Source organism: Leptosomus discolor, chromosome Z, assembly GCF_034619465.1.
Source record: "Leptosomus discolor isolate bLepDis1 chromosome Z, bLepDis1.hap2, whole genome shotgun sequence".
NCBI classification, from domain to species: domain Eukaryota; kingdom Metazoa; phylum Chordata; class Aves; order Leptosomiformes; family Leptosomidae; genus Leptosomus; species Leptosomus discolor.
In genome coordinates this window covers 15988919-16005777 of record NC_141419.1, presented here as the reverse complement: position 1 = coordinate 16005777, position 16859 = coordinate 15988919, and the positions used below count along the sequence as shown (strand labels likewise).

Below are 16859 nucleotides of genomic sequence, written 5' to 3'. Positions count from 1 at the left end.
ATTTGTAAAACATTTTTTGCTGCATATTGCAGTGTTCCTGAAAGGGATTGAAAGGCTATCCCATGATGGGGCAGGAGGAGGGGGTGGGTTAGAGGGGTGGGAAGAAAATGTGCCTGGAAGCCGACCAGCTATTTCAGAGTGCAGCTGAAACTCTGACATTGAATGGTGGTATCTGCCTTTCTAAAATTCTTCCACGCTATGATTTAACCTAGTCACAATTTGAATTGGATTTTCTGTAATGTCCACAGGTTTAAAGGGGAAAAGTTCACTCGCGCTGAATGCTTCAGCTATATTCCCTAGTCTGTTGCTATAGTTTCTGCTTTTTAATCCCACTTGGCCTCAATCCTTCAGCTACATATGCACATTAACTTAATTACCTTGAGTTCCCTCACTGGAATCCGAGAGTAGTAAGTGTAAACCTGTACATTTTTTAGGGTTGGATTTTTCTTTGTCTTCATTTTGTCAGCTTCTTCAAGCTAATATTGATGGCTTGCAAATAAACAACCTAATTTGTATATCCACGTTTATGATTTATCCTTCAACAAAACGATTGTACTCTTAATCTGTTCTTTCTCTTTTATCAGTAACATTTATAGAGTGTTAATGGTTTCCTGCAGAGAGATCAGGGTAAAAGCATGTGCTTGGATCTTCAGTTGCTTAATGGAGCCTTCATAAACTTCTCTATCTAGTATTGGCCTTCTGGTATGTACTGACTACACTGACAGATCTCTCCATCAGAAGGAGAAGCTGCAATAGAAACCTCAGTTTGGTACATCTGTACAGGAACAAACCATAGATTTCTCACTGAGGGCAAGAAAAAGAAATGCTTTGTTCTGTGTTTGAATGAATGTAAAAAAAGCTGATGGACCTGTGTAAAGCAATCCATTGATACCTTAGGTATATAATCCTTTGCATGTTTGAATGCGGAATTTAAGCTATTGGTATTGTGTCCTTGTTCTGCCACTGGACACCAGGCTCCTCTGAGGGCTCAGCCTTCATGCCCTGGCAGCCAGCTCCTGTAAGGTCGTGAGTAACATGGGGTGGAGAAAATGGAACTTAGACTCAAGCAAGTGCAGTTTTAAAATACTATGGAAAATTTTAGCATTAAACAGAAATCTGCTGGATTATTTTGAGTGAGTGATGCTTTGCCATAGATGATGTAACAAGCATTTTTAAGGAGTTCTGATATTATTGGGGGTATCATTGCTCAATATCAGAAAAGAACTTTCTCAGATGTTCTTCGCTAGGTAATGGCACGTAAGGTTTTGGAACAACGACTGAATTTCTGTTGCCTTATAAATCATTAGGAATGAGAGGATATTGGTAACTTCCTGTCACTCAGTGACTGTATTGACTAGACTGGTGTTTTGTTTTCTGAACTTAGTCCTACCTGTTCTGTCAGTTGAGGTGAAGCCTTTAAAATGTTGAATGTTCACTGCAATCCATGGATGTTTTTCTTTCCTCTGGCTTTCAGAAAAAAAATCAATGCAGTTCACATCTTGAAAGCTAATCCTGTTAGATACATTTCTTTTAATATACTGGGGTGATCGTGTGTGCAGCATGCCTCTGTTGGCCAGGTCTATAAGGTAATGAGGATTTGAGTGATTACTTGTTCTGGCTATTTCAATACCTAGTGATATTGAGAGAGGGAGAAAAAAGGTAAAAGACACTATGAAAGTGAGTATTAAAATCACTTTGGACTTGCTTTTCTTTCCAGAATGATGCAAAGTATGTATCCCTAGTGGACTTAGGTTTTACTAGTTTCATTAATTTCTCAGTGACCGAAACCAGCATATCTCTACAATAATTTACAAAATAAAAATGTATTTTCTATAAATGTGTAATGCATTCTGTAGGGCTTTTCAGCAACTGGTCTTCTAAATTGAGTAACATACCATCGGTATTTCTTCATTTAAAATTTGCCAATAAGCAATTGTAGAAATGGTTGAGCACATGTGTGCATATTGACTGTAAATAGGTTAGTGTCATGAGTATCTTCTGATTTCCTATCATTGTTGTCCGCGTAACTTTGGACACATTTATTTCTTAGAGGTTCCTATGAATAATGCAAAAATAATAACTATCCTGATAACAAATCTTTGTCGTACATAGGATAAGAGTTATTTTTTAAATTGTCAAATTGCAGTTTCTGTAAATTATTTTTTTTTGTCAGTTTGTGGTTTGAAGTAATAAGAGGTTAATGGAAATGAAGTAAATGATTTACCAGTACTCTGTGGGGGAGTGTGAAGCATTAGTTTCTTGCCAGTGAACTGTTATAAATTTGAAGATGCTATCTTCTAAAGAATTAATTGATAAATTTTCATTGTATGTAGAAGGTAGCCAGAAGTTAGAATAACCAAGTGGGTCTACTTTTGTACTAACCACTGTGAAATTCTTATTAGCAGTCTGAGCGTTTCTAAAATACACAGAGTTTCAAATTGCTTTGTGGGTGAAACTGAACAACTGTTCTGGTTAAAGGTGTTGGGATTCTTGGGACCACAGCAGGAGAGGACACACAGTAGTCGACCTGCCAGTCCTCTGTTTAGGATGCCTGTTTTCATTTTCTTGGCAAATCAGTTTGCAAACTACTTTTGATTTTTAACATGGGAAGTCTTGGTAAGTATTGTTTACTGGGTGCCTAACAGACAGTCAATAACGTGGTTCAATGGGAGAAGATTACCTAAGTGTTGAAGTGAAATTGCGCTTGTGTTCCTCCATTCATGTGAGGATCAGTATCAAGATTTTCTATTGTCATAAACATAATCCTCAGTTAATACTCACACTTTTGTGGCCATTTGTTTTCTACAGGGACCACATGAAACTTCAGCTGGGAAGAGTGTTTTCTGCAAAAAATAAAAGGATACAAAACAGTTGTTAGGAGCTCTTTTAAAAAATATTAACTATACAGTGTTGATCAAAAACATGTTGTAGAGAATGGTCCTATGCAAAAAAAGGGATAAACTGTAAGGCAAGAGCCCATCTAATCCTTTCTTTCTGTAAATTAGTTTTTAATTTAAATAACTCCTGTTCAAATACAGTGATCTTTGAAATGACATTTTGAAGGGTTTTGTGTGAGAGGGAGTGAGTGGAATTGTGAAATCACATGATGAATTTATTTAGTGTTTTTCTCAGTGTTCTCTTTGAATCACAGAAGGAATGTCTTTGTGTCACTGGTGAGAGAGCAGTATGGTACACCTTACATTTGAGAAATTCTCAGAGAAGAGAGTAATTTTCTTTTAATGTTAATTGTTCTTGATGAATAACTAATTTGACTATGAGTACATTGTGAGATGAACTCTGGATTCAGTTCTGATCCCTGGGAAGACAGACCGTATCTGGAAACCTGAATGCCTTCTCTTGAAAACTGCAAAGGCAGTGTGTAGAGACTCCATACTAATGCTTCTGTAACAGGCAGTAGGTTTCATTTCTCTGGTAAGTATTTTAGATGAACTTTTAAAGTCAAGTCCATGTTTCTAAAATCAAGGTGAAAAGTCTTAAGTTGCATTTAAGGGTTTTTTTCAGCATTGAGTATTTTATAAACTAGGAATTCATAAATAGCACCAGGATGTTGTAGTGATGAAAGTAAGTCTTTAGGGAATGGTTTTGTAGTCTTGTTTTCTAGGACCTATTTGGTGCTATGTAGTTGCTTTTTGTTACAACTGGGAGCTCTTGGACTGCTTGGTCATTTTCAGAAGTGGGGGATTCACACTAACATAAAAGAATAATAAAATACCTGAGGTCCACACAGTGCTTTTAATTTTATAACCAAGCCGACTACCAGTGTGTTGGATAACTTCTTTTGAAAGGTAGCATGGAAAAAGCCTTAACTAGAAGCCTGTGCATTTCAGATTAGTTTTTCTGCTTGGGAAATTCGTTCTTTTCACTGCCTTCTGTCATACTGGGACAATTTCTGTTTTAACCTACAGGTTATCACTTTTACCCCTGGACTGCTAGCATAAGGCAGCTGCAGTTCTCTGGGGGCCTCTCTGCTCCACTACAAAACAATGTCTTGGGTAATTCTGTTGTTGTTATGCCATGTTAGTCATCAAGTCTGCGAGTCTATCCCCTTTTCCAGCACACTTCAGTTTGAGAGCAGTAATAACAGGATGCTGAGAGAAGGTGCTCCAAGAAGAGCTCAGTGGCCTGATTTTAAATTTTCTTCTTCCGTACAAGCTTTTCGTGGCTGGCTGTCAAAGCCCTCAGATATGTCTAGCTGATCAAAAGCTTGAAAGCACCAGACTTCGAATTAACTTTCAGGGCCACACAGTTTGGCAATATTAGTTTGTGTGTGGTGAGAACAAGTTTAAATGGGTAGTGGCTACATAAAAATTCTTGAGATGCAAGGGAAAAAAATACACTATTTAATTTTATTGGTTTCTGAGTGGTATCATAAAAAAAATTCCTAACATTTGTAGAGCCTTGTAGGACAAAATATCATAGGATACCTTCCCAGGATGATGAGCACTTCCATTGGAAAAGGTCAGTACTGTGTGCATGTATTTACTCAGGAGAGCAGATTAAAAATCCAGCCATTTGAATGCTGCTACTGCAGAATACGGTAATTGGTATATTTTCCTCTAAGGGATCACAAACAGGTTAAACATAAAGTACTAGCTGGTTTACCTAAAGCTAGCTGCTGCTGCCTAACATCTAACTTATCCTCCAAAAATTAGTTTATTAAAACATTGCCTCCCAGTTGGTTTTTTGAGGCTATAGACAGGAATCTTACCACTTGAAACCTAGCACTGAAAAGAGATAATGCCTCCTCTTTTTTTTTTTCTTTACATAATAAATGTGTTGAACATTAGAAGATGAAAAGTTTTTAATTTTATGAAATTTGGTTGGCTGTCAAAGAGACACTATAACAAGTAGTTTCCGGCCAAATTGTATTTGCTGAGGAGTGATAGATCTCTTGCCAGCACTAAAGAGGCACTCTTCGCATTGGATGTCTGCACGCTCCTTGTGGGCAGACTATTGTAGGGAAAAGTTTAGTGTTTTGATGTATAAAAACATTTAGGAGGCAAGCCACATTAAAATCTAAATTCAAAGCAACTGGATCTTGTAGAAGTTTAGTGGGATTTATTACGGCTATTTTAAACTTGAAGAAAAAGAATTGCTTAAGCAATAGGTGTTTTGACTCAAACTTTATTGTATCAGGAATAATATAGCATACGGTTAGGGAGCAATGCCTTGCTGCATATCAACGGGTGGTTTTATGAATGCAGTGATCCACATTAAAATAGTTATTCTTACTTGCCTATCACATAAGTTTAAAAAACCAAGTATGATTCTTCTACTGTCATGGACCGAGTCAGAAAGAACAATTTTAACAATTTTCAAATCATGACAGTTAAGAGTTTTTATGTAATTTAAAAATACATGGGGCTTTTTTAATCTGTAGATAAGCATGAGTTGGATTTGAATGTTTTAAGATGCCAAAAAAGAAAGGCTTCTTTTGCAGCTGTTGTTAACAAGAGAAAGATAATAGTAATTTCTCTTTGTATCTTGAGTATTTAGTGAGGAAGTCTGAAAATTATTTTTATGAATGCAAATTAGATACAAAATAACTAAATGATTTTGAGGGCTCTATGGAAATGATGCAATCCAAGAGAAAAATACAACTGAGAACTCTCAGTGTAATCATCATAGGTGCAGAACAGACAGCCTGTTAGATGACTGTCTCCTTAATGAAAAGCCAAATAAAAATGATAAAATAATAGTACTAATAATCTTAAGGTCAGAAACTTAAAGTTGCCCATTATGGAGTCAGAGGTTGTTCAGACATAAAAAGTATGTGTCATTCTAGTGAACTTATTTGTATTTAATAGTGTTAAAAATAGATCTAAGTTAAATTGTTCTCTGTAAATCTGTGCAGTATTGCGATAAAGGGGTATTGTTTGATTTTTACAGTAGTACGTGATGGCTGAACCGAACTAGGAAAGGGGCTGCAGGGTGTTGGGGGCACTGTGAGAAATTCAGTAATATGTTCATAGTTCTTAACCCAGCATTTAAAAGGATTACAGTAGTAAGTGGCTTAATAAAACGTTAATTTCACGATGCCTCAGTATCCTGAATTATATATTTAATTCAGTGAAATGCATGTAAACTTTAATTAGTTTATGTGGAAAATCACCTTTCTTCTGGAGTATGTGGGGAACATACCTACTGTCTGTGTCTGTAAGAACATACTTGTTGAAATAAAAAGACAATTTGCTTATTGTATCATAATGCCCATCTCCAACCAAAACTGATCCATTCATAATTGAAGATTTGCATATTGTGAAGTTATGCATGCTGCCATACCAAATTTCCAGCGCAGGAACCAGAGAATATATAGAAGTCATAGTTGCTCTGAGTCCAACCTGCTAGTTTTTGGTAGTCAATTACTCTTGACATTTGTAAGATCCTTATAAAACGATCAGTATCTTGCTAGTGCTTCTGTAGGCAAACAGAAGCAATTATATTAGAGAGAGATGCAGTAAAAGACTGAGAGGGGGGAAAAAAGCTATATTTGGATTCTCTTTAAAGGTTTTGATTGGCTTTAAATACTGTTGTGGCCAGCTGTTACATTTGGAAATGTAATATGCTAAGCCCATGAATCAGTTTTTCTTAAATCAATGTGGCTTGTATGTAACTATGTTGTTGGCTGGTGGAAGTGAACAAATCCATTTTTACAGCCCTACTCAGTTGTGTGCTAGTGATAACCTATCTCAGAAGTCATATTGTAATGTGATTAATGTGACTGAAAAGCATATGTGGAGAAAGGAAATGTTCTTTCTTCCAAGTAGAAAGTATATTAGTTGAATAGGTAAGGAAAGATGCAGAAGAAGAGAAAAACAGGGTGAATCACCAACAGGTTTCTGAGATGGAAACTGCAGTTTCACAATTTGAGATAAAATCTGAGGATTGAAGGTTGCATGAATCTGAAACACTGCTAGACTTGTATGAAACATGAAGGAATTCATGTGTGTGTGTATGTATATGCGTGTGTGGAGCAGGGGAGAAGCTGACCTGCATGGAGGCCGGTAAGTTCAAGGACAGTTGTGTAAAAGGATGAGGAGAGAAATCTTTCTCTTAAAATCATGTTTAAGCATGCTAGTAAGGTTGTATACCTGTGTAATTAGTGGAAATAGTTGTTATTTTGTTACTGCCTGAAGGAATTAACTGCTGTATCTGGATCCACAAATACCTGGTCACATGAGTGTTCACTCTATCTCTAAATGGAAATGCTAATATTGATACTTTCAGGTGTTAGCAATTTAAAAACATACAAATTAGATGATTGAACTAAACAAAAAAAGTAAAATTAATGTTCATAGCTACCTTCGTTGGAATTCTTGTGAGCTGACTGGTCTGAATTCCCGAGGTTCTTTCTAAGGGAAGAGCAGGCTGCCTTGTGCTGTTTGTCAAGGTGGAAGAATTGCATGCTAATATCTCTTTGTCCACAGTCTCTTTTTCTGCTGATTCCTGTAGTTGACATGGGAGCTGAGATTTTCTGTCTATGGATTTACATTGGGACTAGGTTACTGATGGCCCAGAAAAATTCTCTGCTGTCCCTGCAGCCTTATCTCCCCCTAGATGCCCATAAGGGTCAGTATACCCTCTTGTCTTGGGAGGTGCATACAAGCCCGTACTTAGTGGTACATGAGCACTTCCCTCTGAACTTTTCAGTCTTTTAGAGTACTGTCACATCTGTGCCATGTGCTGTTATTGCTCGTTTTCCTAAGCAGTAGCTTGTTCTGGAAGGTGAATGTTCTGCCTGGGTTTTTCTGCTCTGATTGGAGCAGCAAGAAGAAATCTATAACAGAATGTTTCATTATCATGCTTTTTTTTCAGTGTTATCTGGCATTTATTTAAACCCAATAAATTGCTCTGGTTTGTATCCCAATGCAGAATGGGTGCGGCAGACAACATTTACAAAGGCCGAAGTACTTTTATGGAAGAACTGACAGATACTGCTGAGATAATAAGAAAAGCAACTCCAAAATCACTAGTAATTTTGGATGAATTGGGAAGGGGAACTAGCACACACGATGGAATTGCTATTGCTTATGCTACGCTTGAACATTTTATTAAAGATGTAAGTGTTCAATCTGGGACATGCTTGTGAATGCTTGTTCAGCCTGTGCTATGGTAGGCTGACGTTGACATGGTGTGTATTTCCTTGTAGAAATTTGGCATGTCTAAACTCAGAGCAAAGGGATATGGATAAAGCATACCAATTCTATGTTGCTGTATTCAAAAAAATGTAAAGCCAAACCTTCTTATGTGTATGTTTCATTGTTGTAGGTGGAGTCATTGACACTCTTTGTCACTCACTATCCCTCAGTTTGTGAGCTAGAGAAGGTGTATCCACAAAAAGTTGGTAATTACCACATGGCTTTCTTGGTGAATGAGGAGGAAAGTGCTGAACAAAAAGGTACGGTAGAAATCCACCTAAGATTCTGGCACTATAGGTAATAGGCAGAAATTGTTATGGTAATTTAAACCTCAACGTGAAAGCGACACATCCAAACTCACTAGAGTAGCAGCCTATACACGCATTTGGGGGGGCTTGAAAACTGAACAACAATTTCTTTTTAATACTTAATATAAGGATGACTGAGCTAGGTCAGATAAAAGATTCACCCAGCCCAGTATCTAACTTTTCACAGTAGCCAAATACGAAGGATTAGGGAGGAGGGATTAGGGATCAAGCATATGGCAGCTCTTTCTCTGAAACATCTCACTGTCTGCAAAAACTTGCTACTGAGGGTGTTTCAAGCGCTACATGCTTTTCCTGTTTTTTGCTATCTTTGGTAGATTTCATTTCGGCAAGGTTGTCTAGTTTCCCTGAGTATTCTTGTGTACTTTTAGCATCTTCATTCTACTGAGTCAAGGAGCTCCAAAATTTAACACTGCATTGTGAAGAACCGCCTCCTCTTGTTTGTTTTGAAAGTCTTCTGAAACAACATGTAACTTCACTAGATGGTCCCAGTTCTTGAATTAGAAGAGGCAGAGCAATAATCTCTGTTCATCCTTTCTATGGCATGCATAGTTTCAGAGATTGGTTATCATAATCCCATTCAGTTCTGGTCTTACCAAGCAGAAGAGTTACAGGCTTTCTTCTTGTCACTGTTGCTCTGAATTAGTTAGTATTTTCAGTAAAGTTTGTCAGCTTACTGCTCAACTCTTTTTCTTGTTCAGTAATGGGTATGTTGAGCAGCTCTGTCTTAACTGCAGTGATGATCACCGTTCATGGTGAGAACTGACTTACCATCTGTTTCTTATCTTTTCACCAATTTACAAAAGCAAAGGCCTTCCTTTTAGATTATGGCTGCTTAGTTTTCAGAAGAGCATTTGGTGCAGGACTGTTGTCAAAAGCCTTTTGAACGTCCACATAGGGTTTACCCACTGGATCTCTCTTACTAACATGGCTTCCAAACATATAACAGATTTATGACGTAGGATTTCCCTCCAAAACAAAGTGTTCTGATTTTTTTTTTCCTCAATATGTCAGGTTTAATCAGGTGCTTGACAGTTCTGCTGCTGTTCTGGTTTTCCTACTTTGCCTAGTAATGGCCTGTTCCCTGAATCATTCCTAGAATTTTTTTAAGAGTTGGCATGGTATTTACCATTAACCTTCCCCCTAATTAATTCTTAATATTGTATTATCTGCTTACATTATAAACTAATCAGGACAGGGCAGTTTAGTATTTGCTACTAAATAATGTGTTTAAATATATAATCTATCACTTATAAAATCTTTTTCAGAGAGTTAGTTTAAAAATTTAGGGTTTGGCTAGAGGAAGACTTTAGCTTTTGTATTCTGTTTAATATTAGAAGCAGGGATCCCAAAATAAGCGTTAACTGTGAGCACAGGTGGTTCAAACTAGTGTTGTGTATAGGTGAGCACTATCTAGCTGTGCTGATGTTCTCAATTAAAAGCATCACTCTCCTGAGTGTCAGCATGTCCTTTTCTCACAAAGTTCATTAATGGAACTGTTGATCTCTGATACTCTCAGGCAACTGAGGTGTTGTCAACATTCAGTACTTAACTATTGCTTAACTATTGTGTTCATGAAACCCTATACTTTGTGTTTCAGTGTGCTGCTTCAGCATTTCTGCTTTCAGTGTTAGTTGACCTCTGAACCTTCAGGCCATGTGTAGTCTTCACTGTTTTGCTACAGAAAGCACAATAGGTGTAGTACCACAGCCTGCAAGCAACACATCTATGTTTCTTACTTTGCCTGTATCTTTAGCTCCTTATGTCTTAACATTTTCGTTGTTTTATTTAAGGTGAGTTTTATGGCATGGTTTTTTCCAGTCTTTGGCTTGGATCACTCAGATCAAATCAGCTTGAGTCATCAGCATTTATGGAATCTTATTGTTTCCAAAAACCTGCATCTTTAAGACAGAAGGATGAATGGCAGCAAATAACCCCATAGTTTTTCTGTCCTTTACAGAAGGCCTGGATTGTGCAGAGATGCAACAAGGATGTCTAAAGAGGAAAAGGAGTCATGGGATTTATAATGATAGCTCTTATGTTTCCATCTTATTGTCATGGAATAGAAAGAATCCCTAGTGGAGGATCCACCACCCTAATCTTTGATTTTTACTAAGCATTTACTATGGCTGGTAGGCAGCAAACTCTTCGTTGTGCTGTAGTTATGGACTTCTTAATTGTGGGATTACTGACACTTCCTTATTCTGTCGTTGCTCAGCAAATGTGAGATGAAATATCCCAGTTACAGCCTAACTAATCAATTTGACATACAAAGATTATGAGTTTTACACGCACGCCCCCAAGTCTCTTAATAAGACAACAGGTAAAAGTATAGTAAAAAGTTTCTTCTGTCTCCCAATGGGTAGGTAAAATGTGTGGTCTCAAGGAAACATTTTTCTTTCATATTTCTTCAATGGAATAAATCACCCAGGAAGCATGAATGATAATGAGACCACAGTCTTTGCCATTCTGGTCTTTGGTCTACTATATTTTATTAAAATCATAGAGGAGGTTTTGATTTTGGTTTTATTTTTTTAGGACCTGAAGATGAAGAGAATCCTGAATTTATCACTTTTCTTTATCAAATAACTAAAGGAGTGTCTGCAAGGAGTTACGGGCTAAATGTTGCCAAACTGGCAGATGTTCCTGAAGAAATCTTGAAGAAGGCAGCTCACAAATCAAAGGAGCTAGAGACAATAGTGAATATGAAAAGGTCAGAACAATTGAGAGTCCCTGCCCTGCCCCCCACCCCCGACAAAACTTCAGCTATGAATCGAAGAGCATTTCATAAGATATGCATTAAAAAGAACAGTAAGAGCTACTTCAGATGTCCTCCTGTCCTTCAGGGAAGAGACAGACAATGAAACAAAACTTTGAAAAAATGTGTAGGAAATTGTACTATCCATTTCAATCAAAACTTTATATTTTGTAGTTAGCTATTATGTTAGAGTTTAATCGTTGCCCTCTGAAACAAGATTGGAAAAAACTAAATGCACATTGAGTAACATTAGGAGTAAACTTTTATTTTCTTATGGCAAATTTATTCTTTCAGGTCTGTATTTTCACTGTTTTCAAGAAAACGAATTTGAAATACTGTCTTTCAATACCTACTTCTGATCTCACCAGTGATAATGAAAATATTAATAGATTTAATTTAGAAAGTATATTACTCACTTTGGAACTTGAAATTGTATTTGCATACTATAGTGTAGAAGCAAATTTAGATATTCTTCTCCTGGTTTAACTTAAAAATAAGTATTTATACTAAATTTTGATTGCTCTCCAAGCACACAAAATTTTACTGGAAGTCTGGGGACTTTAATATTTTTCTGACAACCAATTTTTGTTTAGGGGAATATGTACCTCATATATTAGACTAGTTAGCTAAATTCCCACGTGTATTAAGTAGCATCCTGTAACATTATCTACACAGTTTAGATACAAATATGCACTAGTATTCGTATTAATTCCCACTGATTTTTTTGTTATTATTTTCAGTGGCGGTCCTGTCAGCAAAATTCACATAACCCTTTACGAATACCATAAATCAAGGTCTTTATTGTCTGATGGCTGTAACTAATCCTGACAGAATAGTTTCGTTTGAGAAAATGTTAAGTACTAGCTATTTGTAGGTGCAAGCAGTTATTTTGAAATGTAACAGTGCTTAGCACTTGACACCAGTTTTTATCCCCTTTTAAGTAAGCAAAATAAAAGTGTTCTGTTGAAGACACATGGTAGTTTATGGGAAAATTAATGTGGTTTCTTATATTAATTGTAAATAACAGTCAATAATTCACAAAAGGAAAACAACAGGTTATTAGTAATATCTTAAGTCTGTTGTTACGGGATACGTAGTGTTCTAAAATCAAGAAAAAAATGTTGTTCACAAAGGTAGGAGTATGAGCTGGAAGGCCAGAGTTACTGTGTAACAAAATTAAGATGTGAAATAATATAATATGTCCCTTCGGTTTCTTTTCCTTTGTTTGGCAATCCTAATTATGGGACTTAATTTTGTCCCACGTATCAGCTTTTGAATATGTAAGCTACCATCTGTATTTTAGCTTTTGGTATGTAATTTGCTTGTATTCTTAAAGTGAAAAAGAACAAATACTTAATCTAAAGCTATTAGGAGTCCTTTATCCTGCCTCATCACTAAGGATGGAAGCCCCTGCACCGCACACTTCACTGCAGAATGCTGCCACCGGAGCTACACCAGCGCACGTACCTGGAAGGACCAGCTGGAGTAGGCTTCCCAAGCCCACCTCCTGCAGGCTGCTGCTGGAGGCGTGCTCCCTGCCCTTGTCTCCGTGGTGCCAGGGCAGTTTTTCACATGACCACAAAACAGGCCAGGTCAGGGATCTGAAACAGCTGAAAAGTCATTTCCTCCAGTTGATATCCAGAGTTCAGTTTCCTGATGTTACATGTGAACAGGCATTACTACCTGAACAAGGAAGGGCTGGGAGTAAGAAGAGGAGGTAGCCATTGATTCTGGCAGCAGGTGGTAGTGTAAATGTAACCTTGAGACTGCAGCCCTGTCTGCCAGACCAGCCTAACCCATCTAAGGTTTGGCAGAAACACAGTGCTATGTAGGGGGGCAGGGACGAGGGATATCCACCACACATCAGTTGCTATTTCGTCGGGTTTGGCCTGTACCAGGTTATTGCTTCATTGTAGACCTCTTGCATGCACTCCACTGGGAACTTTATGCATCTATATAAACTTGGAGCTCAAGTCAGTGAAAAATAAAAAAAATATCAAATGTGTCTGATGATTTCACAGACACATTTGTATTAAGTAATTGTTAATTTTTCCAGTTCTCCTATGTAGGTCATTGCAGAAATATTTTATTTTATATATTCCTATTTATTTTCACTTATTGCCATGATGTGATCTACACGTCAAAGTGTTCTTCTATACATACCTTCTTCACAAAAGAGACATTAAGAAATTTTAAAATGGGTATGGTGTATCTGTGGTAGGAAATGAAAGTTATGATCTTGTGGATCAAATGCAGACCTGTTCATAGCAGTATACTTGTGCTGTCGCAATACCCACAGGCCAGCTGCCTTGTCTTATTTTTTTAAATCACTTTCATATTATTTAAGAAAATCCACTGGGTAATTCCATACAGCCTTGACATCTTTGTTGTCAGGAATGTGTGTTAACCCATTTTAAATGTCTTGTTGTTATTTGTCATGGTTCTTACATTCTTCTTTAAATCAAAAAAGAAAACAGGAAGGATGTGTGTACTCATTTATTTTGAAAATGCATTATCTCTTTATGATTCTACAAGTGCAAATTTGTAGAAACTCAATGCTGAAAATTAAATGGTGCGAAGTACAATATTATTTATTTCCTTCAATGATTTACTCTTGATCAGTGTTTTATTTCATCTTGTCAATGCTTCCAGTACTGTAAATTACTTATGAAATTAGTTAACTGTCCTAGAGGTGGACTGCATGTATTGGAAAATGTTAACGGATTGCTTAAAGATCACATAACATTTGAGTAATGCGAACTGCTATTTTTGACTGTGTATAAAATTTTACAGATGACTGGGCTTTGATGAGCTTAATTTAAAAATGTGTCCATAATTTGATTGAATTTTATTTTTTTTTTCCCTCAGAGAAAAGCTAAAGTCCTTTGCTGAAGTATGGAAGATAAATGATTCTCAGGAACTACAAAAATGGAAAAGTATGTGTGAACCTGAAGATGAAAGAAAGGATAGTTTTTAATCCTCAAATCATGCTTAAAGATGGAAAATATTGGAGATGCAAAATGTAGGTCTGGAAACTGATAGAGTCTATCAGGGTGTAGTTCTAGATGCATTAAGTTGACTTTTCTGGCTTTTGAGAGATAAGAGATGCTGCATTGTGATACAATGCCCCACATCCACTTCCGGATTGTGTGTAATTTTCTTACTCCACATTCCTTCCCTGATGTGTTTTCTACCCTTTTCCTTAGTTGCAAAATGTCTACTGGCGTTGCATTTAGTTTCTAATATGTTTAGAAAACATGAAAAATTATGTTGGTAAATTATTAGGTAAATCTTTTATAAATAAAATAATGTCTTTTAACTTTCTTGTCCTTCAATTTCTAAAGACATATTCCTCTGCATTGGAAAAATGTAGCTGAGTCTCAACTATGCTATACCACTGTGCAATTGGTAAGAATGATGCTATAAAGAGGCCTTTTTTTTTTTTTTGTTCCAGTGTTAGTGCATTTAAAATTCACTGGTCTTGCAGACCATCCCCTAAATTTATTTGCACAATGAATTTAAGAAAGTGTGTGTTATGTGGCTGCATTAGGGTGGTGTTTCTGCTGTTGAGTTTGATAATGGTGCAACTAGTAGTTTTCAAAGCAGCAGCACAAAACATGCATTGTCTATGTTTTATTTTCCTACTTCATTCTCATGCATGCCTGCTTCCCTTTCAGCTTGAGCTTTCCTCTTGATCTTGGCCCTCTCTGGCATGGTATGGAGAAAGTCTTACTCTAAATAAAGTTGAAACATTGTAAGCTGAGGTGAAAGAGGCAATTCAAACTATGCAACTGTCATCCCCAGTGCTCTGTCAAATGCAAAGTAAAGATGGGAAAAGGAGAAATGCTTTTAATTTTTTTATTTGCAGTTATCAAGTCCAGATTTTAAATGGGAATGTGATATCCAAGTTAGTTTTCCTTTAGAATATAACCAGGTGAAATATCCTGCTATGACAATGGACAATGATGTTGACATACTAAACTTTGGCAAATTGTTGTATTTAAAAAAAAAATATTTTATTAAGGGGTGTATTTGGTTTGCGTGGCAAGGTTTTGGAAGCGGGGAGGGTTACAGGGTTGGCTTCTGTGAGAAGCTGCTAGAAGTTTCCCCTATGTCCAATACAGCCAATGCCAGCCGGCTCCAAGACAGACTTGCCGCTGGCCAAGGCTGAGCCCATCAGTGATGATGGTAGCGCCTCTGTGATAACGTATTTATGAAGGGGAAGAAAAACTTGCAGCACAATAGCAGCCGGAAGAGAGGAGTGAGAATATGGAGGAAAAACATTTCTGCAGACACCAAGGCCAGTGAAGAAGGGGGGAGGAGGTGCTCCAGGCACCGGAGCAGCAATTCCCCTGCAGCCTGTGGTGAAAGGTCATAGTAAGGCAGGCTGTCCCCTTGCAGCCCATGGAGGTCCACGGTGGAGCAGATATCCACCTGCAGCCTGTGGCGGACCCCATGCTGGAGCAGGTGGATGCCCAAAGGAGGCTATGGGAAGCCAGCATTGGAGGAGGCTCCTGGCAGGACTTGTGACACTGTGGGGGACCCACGCTGGAGCGGTTCGTGAAGAACTGCGGCCTGTGGGAAGGACTCGAGTTGGTGGAGGACTGTGTCCCGTGGGAGGAACCCTACGCTGGAGCAGGGGAAGAGTGTGAGGAGTCCTCCCTGTGAGGAGGAAGGAGCAGCAGAGACAATGTGTGATGAATTGACCGCAACCCCCATTCTCTGTCCCCCTGCGCTGCTGGAGCCGGGGACAGAGAGAAAACAGGGAGTGAAGTTGAGCCCAGTAAGAAGCAGGGGGGGGGCGGGGGTGAAGTGTTTTAAGATTTGTTTTTATTTTCTCATTACCCTTCTCTGATTTGATGGGTAATAAATTAAACTAATTTCCCCAAATTGTGTCTGTGTTGCCCGTGACAGTAAATGCTGAGTGATCTCCCTGTCCTTACCTTGACCCACGAATCTGTCATTTTGTTTTCTCCCCTGTCCAGCTGAGGAGGGAAGTGACAGAGCAGCTTTGGTGGGCACCTGGTGCCCAGCCAGGGTCAACCCTCACAAGTGGAAAGAAGTTAAATAAAGTATCATCTTGATTTTTCTATAAGGAAAAGAATAAAATGAGGTTTAGTAATCCTTCAGACAGCCAAACCTTTCTGTTTTTTTCAGTAAATGAGGGACTTTTCTTTCAAAATAATGCATGTTGGATAAATATGAAATAATGTCACTGGAGGTGATTGAATTAGTCTTTACAGCATAGAGAACTTTGTGCAGAAAAGGGTGTAATTTTTTTACCTGCATAAACAATTGCTAACCTTCACCAAAGACATTTTTCCAGGTTCTTCAGATGACAAAGCATCATTTAAACGGATAGTTTATCTGCTACTCAAATAGCAGCAATCAATACAAGCATCTTGTTCCAGAGTGTGAAGTGTTATTTATCTAAACTGGAAGAGCTGAAGGAGAAAACTAGTCTTTCAAGGTGTGATTACACATGTGTGTGCGTCTCTGTGTGTGTGTGTGTTCATGCCACACACTGTGAAGCACAATGAGTGTGATACTTCATTATTAAGGTGCACAGATTCAGTGCATTGGATCTGAAGACCTCTGACCGTAGTTTTCAAACAA

The 16859-nt window shown here is 37.8% G+C and overlaps 1 protein-coding gene across 1 annotated transcript in view; it reads left to right on the top strand.

Annotated features, from left to right (window-relative positions):
* Nucleotides 1-14463, top strand: part of MSH3 (mutS homolog 3) — a 112062-nt gene extending 97599 nt beyond the window's left edge. The window contains exons 21-24 of the mRNA XM_086480036.1: nt 7894-8080; nt 8290-8419; nt 11024-11198; nt 14112-14463. Coding sequence (XP_086336162.1) covers nt 7894-8080; nt 8290-8419; nt 11024-11198; nt 14112-14220 — 601 coding nt within the window. The 3' untranslated portion in view covers nt 14221-14463. The remainder of the gene's footprint in view (nt 1-7893; nt 8081-8289; nt 8420-11023; nt 11199-14111) is intronic.
* Nucleotides 14464-16859: the final 2396 nt, after the last annotated feature.